The 18,118-nt window shown below is 43.8% G+C and overlaps 1 protein-coding gene across 2 annotated transcripts in view; it reads left to right on the top strand.

Annotated features, from left to right (window-relative positions):
- Positions 1-18,118, top strand: part of PIP4K2A (phosphatidylinositol-5-phosphate 4-kinase type 2 alpha) — a 178,313-nt gene that overhangs the window by 94,094 nt on the left and 66,101 nt on the right. For both annotated transcript variants that reach the window (XR_009542738.1, XM_060161426.1), the window contains exons 2-3: positions 11,067-11,164; positions 12,401-12,497. Coding sequence is in view for 1 of the 2 variants with exons in the window: in XM_060161426.1 (XP_060017409.1) it covers positions 11,067-11,164; positions 12,401-12,497 (195 nt within the window). In the remaining variant the exon portion in view is untranslated. The remainder of the gene's footprint in view (positions 1-11,066; positions 11,165-12,400; positions 12,498-18,118) is intronic.

Here is an 18,118-nt window from a genome sequence, read left to right as displayed (position 1 = left end):
AAGTATAAAGTGGTATTGCACCTTTGTTGTGAGAGTTTATTAAATATTTGCAACCTGAAGGAACTTTAAATGTTGCCTTCATAATACAACTAGTGCTTCCAGTTTATTATTTAACTAACCAAATAAAAGTTTAATAAGTAAACTCCAAAAGCACTTTTATCTCCATAAATTAAAAACTATTTGGATTTCATGATACATGCTTATTCCTGCGGGGTGTGTTATTTTTTCCTTCAAAATAGTAATGGTTAACACAAATCTTTTTGTTTTCTTTCATGAATATTATGTAGCATATATAAATGAAACTATATATGTGTGTGTGTTTCCTATATGTATAGAATATCTATAAAGACAGGAAGAAAAGTATAAATGCTTTGTTAAAATACTGATGTAAAGGGCTTCCCTGGTGGCGCAGTGGTTGAGAGTCCGCCTGCCGATGCAGGGGACACGGGTTCGTGCCCCGGTCCGGGAAGATCCCACGTGCCGCGGAGCGGCTGCGCCCGTGAGCCATGGCCGCTGAGCCTGCGCGTCCAGGGCCTGTGCTCCGCAACGGGGGAGGCCGCAACGGTGAGAGGCCCGTGTACTGCAAAAAAAAAAAAAAAAACTGATGTAAGCTAATGATAATAAACCATTATTAGTTGTGCCACCAGTTTCGAGGTAGGCCATACAGCAATAGAATGGTTGAGCTAGGTAGAATGCCAAACGAATAAATTAAAATTTTCTCAGACTGAAGGCTTTGAAACCCAAGAATTTTGTCCTAAAGTCTGAAAGTTTTGCCCTATGTGGAAGATAGAAGTTAACAAATAAAATCAACTCAGCCTTATTCAAGATGATAGCTCATTGTCATTATCTGCATCAGCTCGTTAAGGTGAATTAGATTCAAGGATATATTTTAGTTTGTGTGATGTCAAAGTAATAGGCTACAGGAGAGAATTATCCAGGCCTTTCAATGATCAGGCAGCGCTGTAGTTAATATTTTGGTAAAACTTATGAATGACTGGTGAGCCCTATATATAAAAAAATAAAATGTGCTTATAGAAAAAAAGGGGGGCTCACGGATACACTATTGAAAAATATTGTTCACTACTTAAGAGGTTCTTTTAAGTGGTAGAGCCTGTGGTTTGTGAAGTGTTTGTGTGCAAATCATTAAATCTAGCTATTCACCTGACCAAGGGGTGTGGGGAGAGGATGGGGGGGGTGGCTGGCGCATGGAGAGAAACCCAAAGGAAACGTGAAGGCATTGTGAAGGAAAGGCATTGTGGAAGAAATGCCGATGTAGTAGCTGTCTAGTACAACTCAGTGGCAAGCTCCTCCTCGATTATAAAGGCTCGGCCGTACCAGGGGGTGCTGTAATCTGCACAGTGAGACATTAGCATTAGACTGGGGGATCGCTATGGGTCTCCGTTATTTTATTTATTTATTTGGAAAAATGAAAAATATTTAATACACAAAAAAGCACAACAGAATCAACAGGTATTAAAAGCATTACATAGTGCAAACACCAGAAAGATACAGAGCTATTAAGATACAGAGCTATTAACTTGGCGGTGCTTGTAAAAGGTTAGGCAGGAACTCATGAAAATCTCTCCTTTGCTAAGGGTCTCTTTTAATTTCATCATAATCGGCTTTGACTTCTCATCTCTTTTCTTCTCAAATAACGAGGGCCAAACATTCCCTTCTTCCTGGGGAACTCTTGGTTTGTGAAGATGGAACCTGTCGAAATGTATTTAAATGAAACACTAGTCACGTCTCTCCATCTTTCAAGAGCCACATCGGGCTTCACTCCCTCCCAGAAGCCCTTCCGCACACCTGTCACGGGTCCCTGCCCTGAGTTCCTGGGACACTTACTGTCTGGACTCTAGCTTTCCTGCTCTGCTGCTTTGTCCTTCACACTGTGTATGTGCTGCCCCATCAACTACAGTGGGAAACTCTTTGTGGTCGGGGATGAGTGTTTTGTACTGACTTTCCATTTCTGAGTGATCATCCTAGAATTAACTCCATTGCTCTCTCCGTGACACTTTGTGTCATCTTTCTGGCACACCCAACTAGCAAAAACCTCAGACCCAAAGAAGCCCAGTCATCCTCTATCAGCAGCTTCTTCCTGCGGCCCGGCTCTGGGGAATGCCACTGCACGGGTTCGCCTGGTGCCCTGCACACTAACCATCACCGCGAACGGACTCCCAGCTCTGCCCCAAAGCCCAGCCGCATCTCTCTCTTCAGACTTGTTCTCCCACATCCTGCAATCACTTTTTCAGCTTCTCTGTGTTCTCTCTAAGCCCCCGCACCGCTCGGCCTGCCTCTCACCCTCAGCAGGTCGTCATGGCTCTCCTTCCCAGAGAAAAGAGGAGCCCGTGGAGGGAACCCCGTCTCCCCTGGGGCAGGTTCTGCCACGCTGCACAGCCCCTGTCCCCTTTCCCTCTTCCTGACGGAGGGACTGACTGCCTCCCCAAAGCCATTCCCTTCAGGCAGGCTGGGAGCCCGGAGCCCACACCTCCCCAAGAAGGAATATCCCGTCTTTAGACTCAGCCCCTTCCTCCATCCCTCACCCCTCCGCATCTCTCTCCTTCCAGACTTCTGAAAACCTAGCCAGATCCGGGTCTGCCTTCTCCCACCTCCCCCTGCTCTCCTCAGCGTTCCCCAGCCTGGTTTCCTTGGCTGTCCTCCATCAGAGCCCCCAGCCCAAGGGCCCCAGACGCTTCCAACTGCCATGTTACAGTCACCGTCCCACTCCGCTTCTCAGAAGCGTGCGCCACTGTTCGTCCCCTTCTGTTCTCGACTCGCTCGCTCCTTGCTGCCCACGAGCTGACCCTGCTTTCACTCCCTCCCTTGCAGGCAGTTCTTCCTGTTCGCCTTCGCCGCCCCCGTGGATAACCTGTGTCTTACACACAACGTGCCTGTTTTCCTCCCTCCCACCCCACTCCTCGCCTCCCCTGGGAATGTCAGAGCCACAAGTCCCCCTGCCTGCCTGACACACATAAGGTGTCTCAAGAGCACATCAAATTTCACAAGTTCAAAACTGGACTCTTCCCTTGAAGTGCGCTCTCTCGACAGATGCACTACACTATCCTGCCCCACAAGCCCGTGTTTAGACCCGTGCTGTATCGCCAGAACCTTCTCCCTTCCCCTCCGCCCCATGCGTCCTCTCTTGGAGCGCTCCTGTGGCCTCTTACAGCCCTTTTAGGCGGTTCAGCGCCATCCCGTCTCGTGCGCCTGGATTCCTGCACTCCTAACACATTAAGCTGCCGTCTCTCCAGTTAACTGAACCCCACACACACAACCCCGCCACAGGGCCTTTGCATCTGCGACCCTGCTTCCTGGAACCCCTGTCCCCTCCCCCTCGTGCTCCAGGCTGGCCCCTCCTTCACCTCCATCCCCGCCCTGGGCCACGCCTCCCTCCCGCTTGCTCATAGCCCGATGACCTCCTTCCTCCTGACACTTGTCATTGTTGGAACTTTACATTTGTGCACTTCTTCAACTAACATGTGGGCCCCTCTGGACTGTGGACTGGGTGAACACTGGTCTCTGCACGGCGCCCAGCAGAGCGGATGCTCACATAACAAGGATGGGTATGGAACACATATCGATGAGGGAAATTCACAGATCACACATTCCATTTGGGCTGGAAGGTTTTCATGTTTTTAGAACAAAACATTTTTCAGAGCAGGATCTCCAAAGTTCCTCTTTCCCTGCTGGCTTTCTAAGGAAGATACTGTTACCAACACAGATCTCAGCAGCACAAGAGTGGAATGGATGGATTTCCATGTTCCTGCTGCCAGGTGGGGTTTTGCTTTCTCAGAAATCACTGGAAGCAGAGATGCAACAGGAATCACTTATTATGTTCTCTCCAACTTTCTTCTGTATAATTTGGTGAAAGCAACATGAAGTTGTCTGCTCCTTCACTTTTCCTTGTCACCCTGTAAATTTCCTTTGTTTTTATTTATTCTCTTCTATTTCCATACGATATTGAGAAATGGATTTAATTGCCGTCCAGCTTCATTCTAACTGTGCTTGTCACAAGTCTTGGTTTCCAGGTCTTATTCTCTCTCTCTCTCTTTTTTTTTTTCCAAACTTTGATATTCCAGTGCTAGCATAAAGAGATATAGATTTTAATTTTTTACAAATATACTCTGAGAATTAGTTAATATTATAAGATACATGAGTAAACTGAATGGGAGAGATTATATGATTTTAAATCAGTCTAGTGGAAGTTTCATACATTTTTATGGGCCATAACACAGAGGAGATTTTAATAATATAGTATAGAATGGGCTAAAAGTGATGTCTGATTAAGTTATTGCCATAATTTGATAGGAACAGAATTGTAATTTGGCTTTGCACAAATGCAGTTGATATAGCGTTATCCCAAGAAAGCTATTTGCTTGGGAAGGTTATAGAGATCATCAGTTTATACGGGCTGAGGATTAACTGGTGATTGTAATGAAGGTCGTTTGAGGTGAATATAAAGTGGTTATATGTTATAATCCAGTACAGTGCATTTAGGGGATTATTCTGATTATCTTATTCTATAACTAGATTATGTCATTTGCTCTTTTAAACATCTGCTGCTGTTTATAGCTGTGGTCCCCAAACAGTGCCCTGGGGCACTGCAGCAAATTCACAAGGAGTACCGAGGGAGATTTTAAAATTTCAAGGGAAACAGGGCTCTCTCTACATCTGTGAGACACCATGCAAACTGCTGGTTTGAGGGAGTTCACAATTTCAACTTTGTACTACTTCCTGTAGCACAGTGATAATCTTTAGGAAGCTGGAATCTCAACGGTTATATGAAAAAAAAGCAAATACCACACGAAAGTCAACGTGGATCCAGAAATGAGGGTGGTGGTATCCAATCTGAAAATCTGTGCAGTGCTCAACATAATATAATTCTATACTAATTATTATAAGTAGTAAATATTGTATGAATATATATTTTATAACTGTAGCTGATGGTTTGCATATATGTTTTTTTGTCATAGGGTTTTTAAAGAAGTATTAAATTTTTAGACCAGTCAATTCTTTAACATGATTCAAAAATCAAAAAGCGTAAAGAGAAACACGGTGAGAAGTCTCCCCCATCTCGGTCGATGGCAGCTCCATCTTCTAATTGTTCAGACCAAAGCCTGTGAGTGGGCCTGAGCTTCTGTCGTTCTGACACCCCCACTCAGAGCTCCAGGAAATCATGTCTCTACTTTCCAAAAATATCCACAATCTGACTCCCCGTCTCTAACTACACTGCTGTCGTCCTGGTCAAAACAGGGTATTACGGGACTTCCCCGGCGGCCCAGCGGTTAAGACTCCGTGCTTCCACTGCAGGGGGTGTGGGTTCAATCCCTGGTCGGGGAACTAAGATCCCACAGGCCACGAGGCGCGGCCAAAAGAAACCCAAAAACCAAAACAAACAGGCTATTACTACACTTGCGTGTAACTGGTCTCCCTATTTCTATGCCTGTGCCCACCACCCCATCATCTTTCTAAGCCCTAAGTTCACTGATATCATCTCTTTATCACCCAGAAGCTGCAAGAGCTCCCTTATCTCTCAGAGTAAAAGCGAGTCTTTCTAGTGACCCGGAAGGCCCTATAGGAACCCCTTGCCTTTACCGCTGATCTCAGCTCTTACTGTTTCTGCCCTCACATAATCTGCTCCGGCCACACTGGTCTCCTTGTCCCAAGCATACCAGGCATGTCCCTACCCCAGGGCCTTTGCACTGCAATGTTAAATCTCATCTCCTCCAAACTCTGGCCTACTTGAGTCCACCCTGTTTTAAATACTTCAGTGACTCTCACCTGTGCCCTGATGCGTGCTCCCTAGCTCTTTTGTCCTGCTCTTTTTCCTTTTTCCATAGCCTTTTAACATAGTAGATAATTTACTTCTAACACAGTAATTTACTAAGTTTATTGTTTTATCTTCTGGCTCTTCCCACTAAAACAGAAGCTCCAGAGGGCAGGCATCTTAATCTGTTTTGTTCCACAGTGTATCCCAATCATCTGGAAGAATACTTGGCCATAATATAATAGGTATGCAACATACTGACTTCAATATGTTGTTTAAAAATCTCTATTTTTCTTAATTTTGTGTCTGTTTAAACTGTCAATAAAAGCACATTGAAATGTTCCTCTATAATGATGGATCGCCCGTTTTCCCTGAGGTCCTAACAATTTTTGCTCTATACTTTTCAGGCTAATTAGGTGCTTATAAAATATGAATCCTATCTTCCTGGCTAATTGAACCTTTTATCATTGTGCACAGACCTTCTTTATCCTTAGTAATGCTTTTGTCTTAAAGTTATTAGTTTATTTGATACTAATAAAAGTAGGCTAGCTTTTCAGTAATTTTTAGTACTATTTAATATATTTTTTCTGTCCCTTAGCTTTTGATGTATTTGAGTTCTTATGTTTTAGGTGTGTCTCATGCACATACCTTATAGTTTTTAATTCATTATGACAGTCTTTATGTTTAACTGCTAGCCTATTTATGCCTATTGTGATTAGGTATATATCCAGATTTATTTATATCACTAACTTGCTATTTGTCCCACTTGTGCAAATTTTTTTCTCTTGCTTGCATTTCTTTTTTTATTTTTAAAATTTATTTATTTATTATTTATTTTTGGCTGTGTTGGGTCTTCGTTGCTGTGCACAGGCTTTCTCTAGTTGCAGCGAGCGGGGGCTACTCTCTGTTGCGGTGTGTGGGCCTCTCACTGCAGCGGCTTCTCTTGTTGTGGAGCATGGGCTCTAGGTGCGCAGGCTTTAGTAGTTGTGGCACATGGGCTCAGTAGTTGTGGCTCGCGGGTTCTAGAGTGCAAGCTCAGTAATTGTGGCGAACGGGCTGAGTTGCTCCACGGCATGTGGGATCTTCCCGGACCAGGGCTTGAACCTGTGTCCCCTGCACTGGCAGGTGGATTCTTAACCACTGTGCCACTAGGGAAGCCCCACTTTTCTTTTTTTTTTAATTGAGTTTTGTTTTCTTATTCTGTTTTTCCCCTTCTACTAGTTTGGAAGTTATCTACTGTGTTTCTTATTCTTTTAATGTTTGCCCTTGAAATTGTAGCATAATACTTAAAGTCTGCAGTTAATATCTTACCTCTCCTCCTGAACAATACTATGAGCATTATAACTGTGGTCATCTACTTTCCAACTTATACCCTGTTGCTATTCAGTGTGTATTTCTGTCCTTTTTAATCTCATAAATTTGGCGTTATTACTTTATATAGATGATGTTTACTTATATATGTCCTCATTTTTACCAGTTTATTTACTTACTAATTCTTTTTGTTATCTCAGACCTTCCACCCACAATGTTTACCTTCTTTCTGAAGTATATCTTTAATAGAGTCTAAATAATGTGCTTCTAAAGCTTGTAAGTTCCTCTAGGGAGGTGTGTTGTAGATAAGTTCTCAGTTAACAGCCTTTATTTTGCTCTCATTTTTTTGAAACATAGTTTTTTTTAAAATTTTTATTGGAATATAGTTGATTTACAATGTTATGTTAGTTTCAGGTGTACAGCAAAGTGAATCTGTTATACATATACATACACCTACTCTTTTTAAGATTCTTTCCCCATATAGGCCATTACAGAGTACTGAGTAGAGTTCCCTGTGCAATACAGTAGGTCCTTGTTAGTTATCTAATTTTTGTTTGTTTGTTTGTTTGTTTTTGCGGTATGCGGGCTTCTCACTGTTGTGGCCTCTCCCGTTGCGGAGCACAGGCTCCGGACGCGCAGGCTCAGCAGCCATGGCTCACGGGCCCAGCCACTCCGCGGCAGGTGGGATCTTCCCAGACCGGGGCACGAACCCATGTCCCCTGCATCGGCAGGCGGACTCTCAACCACTGTGCCACCAGGGAAGCCCCTAGTTATCTATTTTATATATAGTAGTGTGTATATGTCAATCCCAATCTTCCAATATACTGAAAGATAGTTTTAATGGGTTTGTCCCACATGTGTTTTTTTCCAATATCCTGAAGCAGTAAGTCAGTTCTGACACTGTCTTCCTGGAGATCGAATCAGACCCCACAGGTTATTAGCCCAGTCCCACAAGACTGCCCCTTCCGCGACTTCAGTTACCACTCACAAGTCCAGGTTGTTACGTGTGCTTCTGAGCAACTGGCTGCAAATCAGAGGTTCCCACAGTCCCCTCCTCCAGTTCCATTATTTTGCTAAGCGGCTCACAGAACTCTGAAAAACATTTATATATGTTTACCAGTTTGTTATTATTATATGTTTAAACATTTGTTTAAACATTTTATATGTTTAAACATTTATGTATGTTTACCAGTTTATTATTTATATATGTTTACCAGTTTATTATTATTAGTATCAAATAAACTAATAACTTTAAGACAAAAGCATTACTAAGGATAAAGAAGGTCTGTGCACAATGATAAAAGGTTCAATTAGCCAGGAAGATAGGATTCATATTTTATAAGCACCTAATTAGCCTGAAAGTACAGAGCAAAAATTGTTAGGACCTCAGGGAAAACGGGCGATCCATCATTATAGAGGAACATTTGAATGTGCTTTTATTGACAGTTTAAACAGACACAAAATTAAGAAAGATACAGATTTTTAAACAACATAAACATAAAGGATACCGATGCAGAGGTACGTAGGTCCCGAGTGCAGGAGCTTCTGTCCCCATGGAACTGGAGTGCACCACCCTCCTGGCGTATGGATGTGTTCACCAACCCAGAAGCTCTCCAACTCTTATTGTTCAAAAGTTTACATAGAACTTCATCTCCAGCATCTCCCCTTCCCCTTCCCTGAGGTCAGTGGGTAGGGCTGAAAGTTCCAACCATCCAGTCACTTGGTCTTTCTGGTGACCAGCCCCATCCTGAGGCCATCTAGGGGTCTGAACCTAAGTCACCTCATTAGCATGAATTCAGGTATGCCCCGAAAGGGCTTCTGGTGAACGACAGAAGATACTCCTGTCACGTAGGAAGTTGCAAGGGTTTTAGGAGATTTGTGCCAGAAACCCAGACAATGATCAAAATATATTTCTTATTATACCACAGTATACAATCTTACGTTGACAGTAATCTTCCACTCTGAGGATATCCTTCTACTGTCTGTGGGCTTCCAGTTTTGCTGTTGGGAAGTGAGCTGTCAGTCTGATAGTCATTTCTTTGTTGTGTTCTGTCTTTTCTCTCTGACCACTTTTCTTCTCTTGGTTTTTGGTATCCTTTAGTTTAGCTGCAGTGTCTCTAGGTGTGGATTTCTTCTGTGTACATTAGGTATTATGCATCTACAGATTTATAACTCTCACAGTCATGAAAAATTCTCAACCATTACATCTTCAAATATTATCTCTTCCCCATATTCTGTATTGCTCTCTTCCTCTAAGATTCCATTTAAACCCACTCCACTCCCCGTCTTAACCATTCTCTCATATATTACGTTTCCATTCTTTCTGTCTGTGGTATTCTAGGTAGTTTTCTCAGATCTACCCTCTGGTATACCAGTTATCCAATCTGCTGCGTAAATACTAGGTCAGAGGCTTTTTGGTTTGTTTTCAAGTCAACAGTTATAGTTTCCATTTTGTAAAATTTTTATTTGATTCTTTTTCAAGTCTGACTGGTCATTTTGAAAGTCTCATAGTTTACTCATTTTTGCTAGTCCATCTCTTACTCTCTTCATACGTTTTATTCATAGTTTTTATCTTCTATTCTGTATCTGATTGTCCTACCAGCTGAAGCCTTGAAAATAACATCAGTCTTTGTTGCTGTTGACTCCACTCTTGTTGTCTTTGTGAACTCCTATTTGGTTGAACTTAATCTGTGGGAATCCTGGAGGTCTGTGTTAAGGGTGTTTTCTTCCAGGCACCCTTTACATTTACTTCCACTGGGTTTTGGGACCACTTTCACTTCCTTCAGGGGTCCTAGTTTAATGTTGAAGTCTTGGGCTGAGCTCCGCAGTTACGCTTTGACCCAAAGTGTGAAATTGGCATCTATCTTCAGAGAAACCCCTCCTTTCACACTTACCTGATGGTCACCACATGCCCTTTGGATGATTAAACTCACTTTAGGGGAAGGAAGGTCTTGAAAATTTCCTTCTGCTTTCTGTGAACCCAGCAGTGGGTTAACAACTCTGCTCCATCAAGAAACTCATTTTGTTTGTTTTTGTAACTGAGAACCCTTCCAAGTATCTCACATTTACTGGAAGTATAAACCTTTAAAGTGGTTTTTATTACTAGCAACCAGGGAGTTATCACTTGGGAGCTAAATGCAAAAATAATTAACCAAGAGAAGGTTCAGCTTTTTCAAAGTCAGGTGTCAAAAGCCGTCCCTGTCCCTGCCATTCACTGGAATGTAAACCGAAATGGATTTAACCTTTTGTTCTCTGTAACCACATAAAGATGTGTCTTTGTCTTGACCCCTGGCCAACCCATCTCCTTCTCATCCAATTGCAGGGCCACATGCTTCCTTCCTTTCCTTCATTAAGGTTCCTCTTCTGGTAAATTCATGCCCTATCCCAATACTTATTTTTAAATTAGTTCCCACGAGAAAGGTAAAGACCACATGAATGGCAGTGTTCCTTTTGAGTACCCTGAAGTGTGAAGAAATAGTCTTATTGATTAATTCAACAGATATTTATATCAGAAATTAAAAAGCCCTCTTTCTCAGAGAATTTTTGTTTGTTTGTTTTTGTGTTTTTGGATTTTTTGTTTGAGAGAATATTTTCTTTACAGAGGGAAATTGACCTGGACATGGGATCAAAGGAGCTCTGGGTCAAGGCTCTGGAGGGGCAGTGGGAGGGTGGACGGGGAGAAGCAGGGACGGCTGGCCCTGAGGGTTCACCCTCCAGAACCCCTCCCTTGCCCCTGCCATCCAGGGGGCCAGCGGCAGACAGGGCTGAGCCGGGGAGTTGCAGCCGACGTGGGCTTGGGGGCAGTGGTGACGGCTGATGAAAAGAGTGGGGAAGGTGTCAGAAGAGACGATTTGGGGCAGGAACAGGGAGGAATGTGGGCCAGGAAGTACAAGCATCCAGGAGGTTTTCTTGGTAAATTACATGTTTAAGTCAAGTACTTCCCACCTAGATACTTACAACCTATGCCATTTATTTTATATTTTTCTAGATCAATGAACTGAGCCATGTTCAAATCCCTGTTATGTTGATGCCAGATGACTTCAAGGCCTATTCAAAGATAAAGGTGGACAATCACCTTTTTAACAAGTAAGTACAAGCACAGCCTTTTGTACAACTTACGTGGCTGCCAGGAGTGTGAATTCGAATTTGACTTTCTGTGAATTTCTATAATCACATTATTTTTCAATGGGTGAGAGTGAAGTTTTGCTGATAAAGTTTATCCTGTGATAAACATAACCATCTGTCATTTTCAGAGAAGCAACAGCAGGCCCTCTTGGGTAATATCTTTTTGCATACGGCATATTGTTCTCTGTGAATATCTTATATGTTAAAAGTGATGTTCTCATTACTATTTAAATGTTTGAAGCTGTACATTGCTTGGATTCTTTTTTTTTTTTTTTTTTTCCTTTGGGCAGCTATGGACCTCAGCTCTCTTACACAAAACTCTCCTGATGATTCCTTTATGAACAGAAATGACTACTTCCTAAAACAATAAAGAATGAAGGTGCATTTTTATAAAACATAATTGGATGCCTTGTTGGGCATTGAGACTATTTCTCCCTCTTCTGAATGTCATTTTAGACATCATTATGGACCACCTTCTGTGGCAGGCAGTCCATTGAGAGCCAGACATACACCGATGTGTAAGAAACAGTCCTGCCCTCTGGGGTTCACAGTCAGGCGGGTGGTTGAAAATGGACACATATACAAATTACCATCACTTAGTGTGTGGAGTACCACAGTGGGGGCACGGGGTGTGTGTGTGTGTGCGTGTGAACACAAAGGGGGAAGCAATTCTGAATGAGTGGGATGAGCCCCAGAGAAATCCCTCCCATGTGAAGATCAGTTGTGAAATTCCTTAATGGGGCCATTGTTCTAATGTGAAGCTGATGTGTTAATTATTCTCATAATGCCCTTTAAAGGTTGACCTTTTGAAGGGATCTTTTCTATGTGAATATAGAATGTGGTATGTATATAAAAGATAAAACAGGTCGATCTAGGAGTGAGAGTCAGTCTTGTTTTGTAAGATTTCATCAGCAGGCAACCCAGGACCAGTGTGGGAGCCCTGTTTGTGGCTCTCTGTGCTGCCCCTCCCGGCCTCGCCAAGCTCTTTGCTTTTCCTTCACCGTTTCCCCTGCGTGTCTGTCCCTTCTGTCCCCCAGATCCGACTGTGGGTTCTGATTGGCCCCTTGAAACCCACCTGTGCCTTCTGTGGGTCGGGAACCCCAAGTGCTTCTTTGGCTGCAGGAGAGCATGATGGTGGCAGATTCGAGTCTGGTTCACTGTTTGTACGTCTGAACTTTATTCCACAACCTGTTTCAGAGAAAACATGCCGAGCCACTTCAAGTTTAAGGAATACTGCCCGATGGTTTTCCGTAACCTGCGGGAGAGGTTTGGAATCGATGATCAGGATTTCCAGGTGAGTTGCTTTCGTAACATTCGTTTCACATGGGTTTCATCGCGCCTTTTGCGCTGTAAAATGGGATTCACATTTTTGTCATGACAAGTAATTAGATAAGAGTAATTTTCATTTTATGAGAATTTTTCAGTGTTCTTTCTGAAATAAAGGGTTCTTTCAGTTAGGGACCACTATACAATATGATTTCAGTAGTCCGCAGAAGAAATTACTCTTCGGGAAGGGAGCAAGCCTGTGAGTTTTATATAATATTCTCACTTACAGATGAAAGTATTCTGCCCGCAGAGCTTCCTTTTGATTTTCTGCCCTCAAACGGGTTGGCAGCCCCTAGGGCTGTGTATGTGTGTTGAATTCACATTTCCTTTATTTGCAGAGGCCACTTAGGAATCTTAGAAATTTGTTTTCGTTCTTGCTGATTTGCCGAATTGGCCCACCCTGGCCCTCCCCGCGGTATTTTGTCAGAGACCCCCTTAGAACCCTGCAGTGCCCAGCGGCCTAGTGACTGCAGCACCACTGTCACCACCAGGAGCCCGCCAGTCCCAGGGACACTTCTGTGCAGCACCGTCTCCTGCTCTTGGGACCCACCATGTAAAGATGTGCCCTGTTGCTTTGCTCCCCATGTTTGCCCAGTTCTCAATTTCAACTTTTAAAATCGCTGTCAGATCTGGTCATTTCTGGTCATTTCTCCTGAGAACGGGCCAGGCATCAGTTACCTGATTTTCACAGAGCTGGCCAGATTCGTAGAAGCCAAGGATGTTTTTAAGAGCAGAAATCTAAGTCAGGAGATACAAGGGCTGCTTTCTGGTCTTTTATGGCAGGCCGTTTATTTTACTGTAAGAGTACTGGCTTATTTTAAACGGGGTAAACACTTTCTCTCGTTTGCCCCAAACCAGAAATCCTTTTATCTTGCATTGCGTGTCCTGTTGCTGCCCCGGTGGCCTTCCAGGGTGAATACTGGCACAGCCCGCCCTGTACTTCCCCTTAAAGAACAGGGCCCTAAGGCAAATCGAGCTTAGCCAGCGTGCTTTCTTGTAGATCTGTGGGCCTCCCTGCCCTGCCCCATTGTTGAAAGTTTCCAAGAATCTCTCACAGGCTCACTCAGGCATGAGAAGCCTTGAAGCTGCCATGTTTTGAAAAAGCAACGCTGGCCAGGCTGCCGGTGACGTTCCCTCCTCTGTGGACCTGGCCAAGGTTTCCACGGAGGTCCGGGCTCTGAGCAGAGGCTGGGGTGCGCCCCGGAGAGGGCTGAGGGGAAGTGGGCGGGGAGGGTGTGAGCGCTCGGTTTGCTTTTAAAAACTGCGATGGAGCCAGCGTTCAGGTGTGGGCTTCATGTGTAAGAGAGAAAGAACTTCGATCACACTTGGACTTGAATTTACTGCTGCAAAAGCCAAGTCACCTTTAAAGAATAAATTTTGGAATTGTAAAAAAAGCCTCGTATAGAATAAAAAGGAATCATTCTACATTATGTAAGAACTGTTATTACATTTCAAGAGGCCGTATGAAAATAGTATGCTTTGAAAAGAAGGAACAGCTGATAACTTTGACATCCTAAGAAAATCTCCTCTGACTCTGCTGCTACATTCAAGTGTGTATCTTCCTTTGTGCCCCTCCTTTTTTTTTTAATTTTAATTTTTAAAAATAAAATAGCGATACTGGCGTTTCACAGAAACCGACTTTCAGGGCCTGTGCTACAGGATCTTGTTAAATTCCTCAATTCATTACCACAGTGAAGTCCTTATATTTCTTCTGAGAACCAGCCCTGTTAAATGAGATCCCAAATGGATCTATTAGATCCTTAGTTGCTGAAATACTAAGACAGGAACGGGGTTTCCCTCTCTTTTTCCCCCCTAAAAACAAAACCATGTAAGTTGATATTTAAGTAAGTGCAAATTGCTGATACAAACTTTGAAGGCAAATTAGGCGAGTGGAGGATGATTCACACGGAACTAATTGGCAAGTCTGTTAAGCTCTTAGCGTGAGAGATCAGTACAAGGGAGAACCGGTGTGAGTGTAATTAATCATTTGAACACCACTCCTTCCCTCAGCCATGCCTGGTGCTTTTGGCATTTAGATTGCTGCTTTCTCTTTGGCAACTGTATTTCTATTTAAAAATAAAAAAGTGGGTGTTTACAGTAACTTTAGTAAACCAGACATACACAGTCCCTCTGCACCCACAGATTCCACCAACTGCAGATCAAATTGCAGTTGGAATCTGCGGATGCGGAATCTGCGGATGCGGAATCTGCGGATACGGAGGGCCGATTGTACTGGCCCCATTTCTATGTTCTTTTCCCAGTGTTTGTACCTCTTAAAATTTTTTCAGCTGGGGCAGGGTCCCTGAGTTTAAACGGAAGATAAGATCGTACACATGGGTCTTAGCCCACCTTGTTGGCTACTTGGTTTGGAAAACGGAGGAAGTTGTGCCAACAGTGGCTCTGGCTTGGTGCGTCTGGGTGCCTGCGCGCCGCAAGCCAGGGAGGCGGAGTGCAGTGCGCTTGCGGGGGCCGGCGGGGCTGTGGTCTCGGCTCTTCGGCTCACCACTGCCCGGACACTTCATTCACTGTGGCCAGAACAGGTAACAGGTATCAGTTGACACCTAGTGCCAAACTGAACTCTCTTTCTCAATCTGATTTAAAAAGTGGGATCAATGACCCGGCGTCTCATCCTCTTTGGAGGCACTGGATGGCTCAAGGGGCCCAGGCCCCTCACTGTTCCCCTTGCCTTGCTCTGTTTAATTTTCAGAAGCGCTTGCTCATTGGACAAATGACTTTTAAATCTCTGTGGCGAAAAGGAGTTCCACCGTGCGGTTCATTTAGTATTCAAACCTTCATGTTATATCAAATGGATAAATGTTCGCCACCTGCCTTGCGTGTGTGAATGCAGTTTTGCTGCACCTGAAAAAAGTCAGTATCGATCCATCTGATCAAAGTAGAACATAGTAATTAGCCAACTTAATTGACCTCCGTCAGCCAACTTAAACTTCTTGAAAGGAACTGAGAAACATCCCTGCTATCTCCGTAAACACTTGTATCTTTCCTCTGGTTTTGATTTCTTGAAAATGTCTTTTAAAAACAACTTCTTTTTCTTGCTGTTAAAGATAAATTCAAGCAACAGTTCTAGAATACTCATTATTAACAACAGTGTCACTGAACATACATATGTAAACCTGTGTGCGTATGTGTATGCATGTATGCTCAGTGCTTTCAGATTCAAAATTTTCTCCAACTTATTAGGGCTTTTTAAAATCACTTCACTGGTTTGTAATATGCACAGAGGTGAACTGTGTTCTGATCATTGTTGGGACAATGTGACTCCCCATGACCGTTCTTTTAAGATGTCTTTCAAGTTGAATGCTCCCCCAGAGGCCTCGCTGTTACGGTTGCTACAGTTCTGTTCTTCCATCTCCTCTGCCACTTTAAGCTCCGCTCCCCATAGGTGGATGATTTCACGCACGATTATCAACTCAGTGTGTGTTTATTTGCACCTACTGTGTGTAAGGCTCTGTGATAGACATCATAGGGAATGCAGAAGAGAAGAAAGGATGAAGGAATTTTTTTTTAACTATTACATGACAGATTCTGTATTAGATGCTAATGAGATTTACAGAAACCCAGGCATCTTGATTTTTAATGTTCTTCAAGAAAACCTGCATCCCTCTTTCCAGTCTTAGTATCAGAACCTCTTATGACAGGCCTGGGAAGTCAACTAGAGGCTTCGGTTGAAGTTTCTGAGCTGCGGGAAGGATTGCCCACCAGAAACCAAAAAGTTATACAGGATGGCAATGATGCAGTTAAAGCTAAATACACCATATAATAGAAACTGAGCCCTCTGGTTCTTTGTGGAGGATAATACTAGGTTTGCTCTTCCCCTGCCGCATCTTCCGAATTAGAATCGCTTGTTATTCACATTTGATGCATTTTCTTCTTTGTATTGGTAACTGGATTCTAATTTTAAAATAATTTTAAAAGCTAACGTTTTAGGGCTTCCCTGGTGGCGCAGTGGTTGAGAGTCCGCCTGCCGATGCAGGGGACGCGGGTTCGTGCCCCGGTCCGGGAAGATCCCACATGCCGTGGAGCAGCTGGGCCCGTGAGCCATGGCCGCTGAGCCTGCGCGTCCGGAGCCTGTGCTCCGCAGCGGGAGAGGCCACAACGGTGAGAGGCCCGCGTACCGCAAAAAAAAAAACTAACGTTTTAAACTTTTGATGTTCTTGTTTCAAGTTTAAAAATAAAATTCTCATGATGAATAGCGGACAGAAACTCCACCTGGGCTGGAAGCCAAAGGGCACTCCTCAGATTGGACATCTCTCCTGACAGACTTTTGGGAAAACTCGCTCCCAGCCCATCAGCATCCTCAGATTTTTTTCACGTGCTTTTTCTGCTGTTTCTCAAGTGTTGAACCAATTACTGCCCCACCACAAACTGACCCCACCTGACAGCTCAGCCTTGCTGTTGGCCTGCGTTTTCCGTTCCTGAGCCCACGTTGGGTTAAGTCTCCTCGTTTTCAGCCGAGCGCTGACAATCACCCCTGCCAGGGAGCTCCTGTCCAGGGCAGATGCTGCCTGTTTGCTTATCAGGAGCCTCGGACACAGGCCTCTGGTATTTTAATCTGAGTCAAGTACCAACCTGATCTTTGTAAAGGCGATCTCACGGCGCTCAGTGACGCTCCTGCAACTTTTCTTCTTTCTCTGCTGGTCATTACCGTTCATATCTGTTTCCTTCTTTTCTGGTAAGTTGTTTCATTATTAATAAGTGTTCGGTTGCACAGTGTTCTGCCCCCCTCTGCAGTGAAAGCCATTCCATGCCTGGGATCACAGCTCAGACTTTCTTTGAAATTCCCCAAGAGCATAACACAGGGCTTTAAACACAGTGGGCTTTTAATAAATCCTTGATGATGATGTTAGCACGTTGGTCTTTCCCTCCCTGATGAGGTCAGAGGACCATCTGCTCACTCAGATCCGTCAAACGCAAACCCAGAAAGCAGCCTCGTCCAGGCTGTGGCTCCCGGCTCCTGGGCCGTGTGATTTGAGGCGTGTAATCGTAATCCTGAGTTGTCAGCAGGGCAGGTGTCAGGTCCATGAAACAGGTAGCCCGAGTTGGGAGAAAGAACATTTTCCTGCGAGTTGAGAAGCTGGTTTGCATCTTGGATCTTCAGTGACGGATACTGTGACTTAATCTGGTCGCTTAGCCCTGGTAGGTCTCAGTTTTCTCATCTGTGAAATGAGGGAGGAGGACTCCGTGCTCTCTGAGGCCCTCCCAGCTGTCACATTTCTGAATCTGTTATTAAGTCACGGCCAATAGGTCACTGACTGTCACTCAGGTTCCTGTACATGATACTGCCGTGTCTCCTTTGTAAGGAGCTGGCTTTTACACATTTGAGCATGGCAGAATTGATTGTACATGGCCTTCCTGTTGACTAAATGGAAAAACTTTCATACATTATTTTTAGCAGAAATACAAACTCATATCAAAATGGAAAAAAAAAAAACCCAAATGTCTGTAAGACTATATGAGTAGTTCAAGGGTATTAAATGTTCAAAATGCTTGGGTATTGAAAAAATGGATAGGAGACCGTAATGGTTGATGTTGATAGATCGTGACATTTTTATGAGAAGTATAGAAAAATTG

This window comes from Lagenorhynchus albirostris, chromosome 1, assembly GCF_949774975.1.
Source record: "Lagenorhynchus albirostris chromosome 1, mLagAlb1.1, whole genome shotgun sequence".
In the NCBI taxonomy this organism is placed as follows: Eukaryota; Metazoa; Chordata; class Mammalia; order Artiodactyla; family Delphinidae; genus Lagenorhynchus; species Lagenorhynchus albirostris.
Note: the sequence above shows the minus strand (reverse complement) of the source record. Positions and strands in the feature narration are given on the sequence as shown.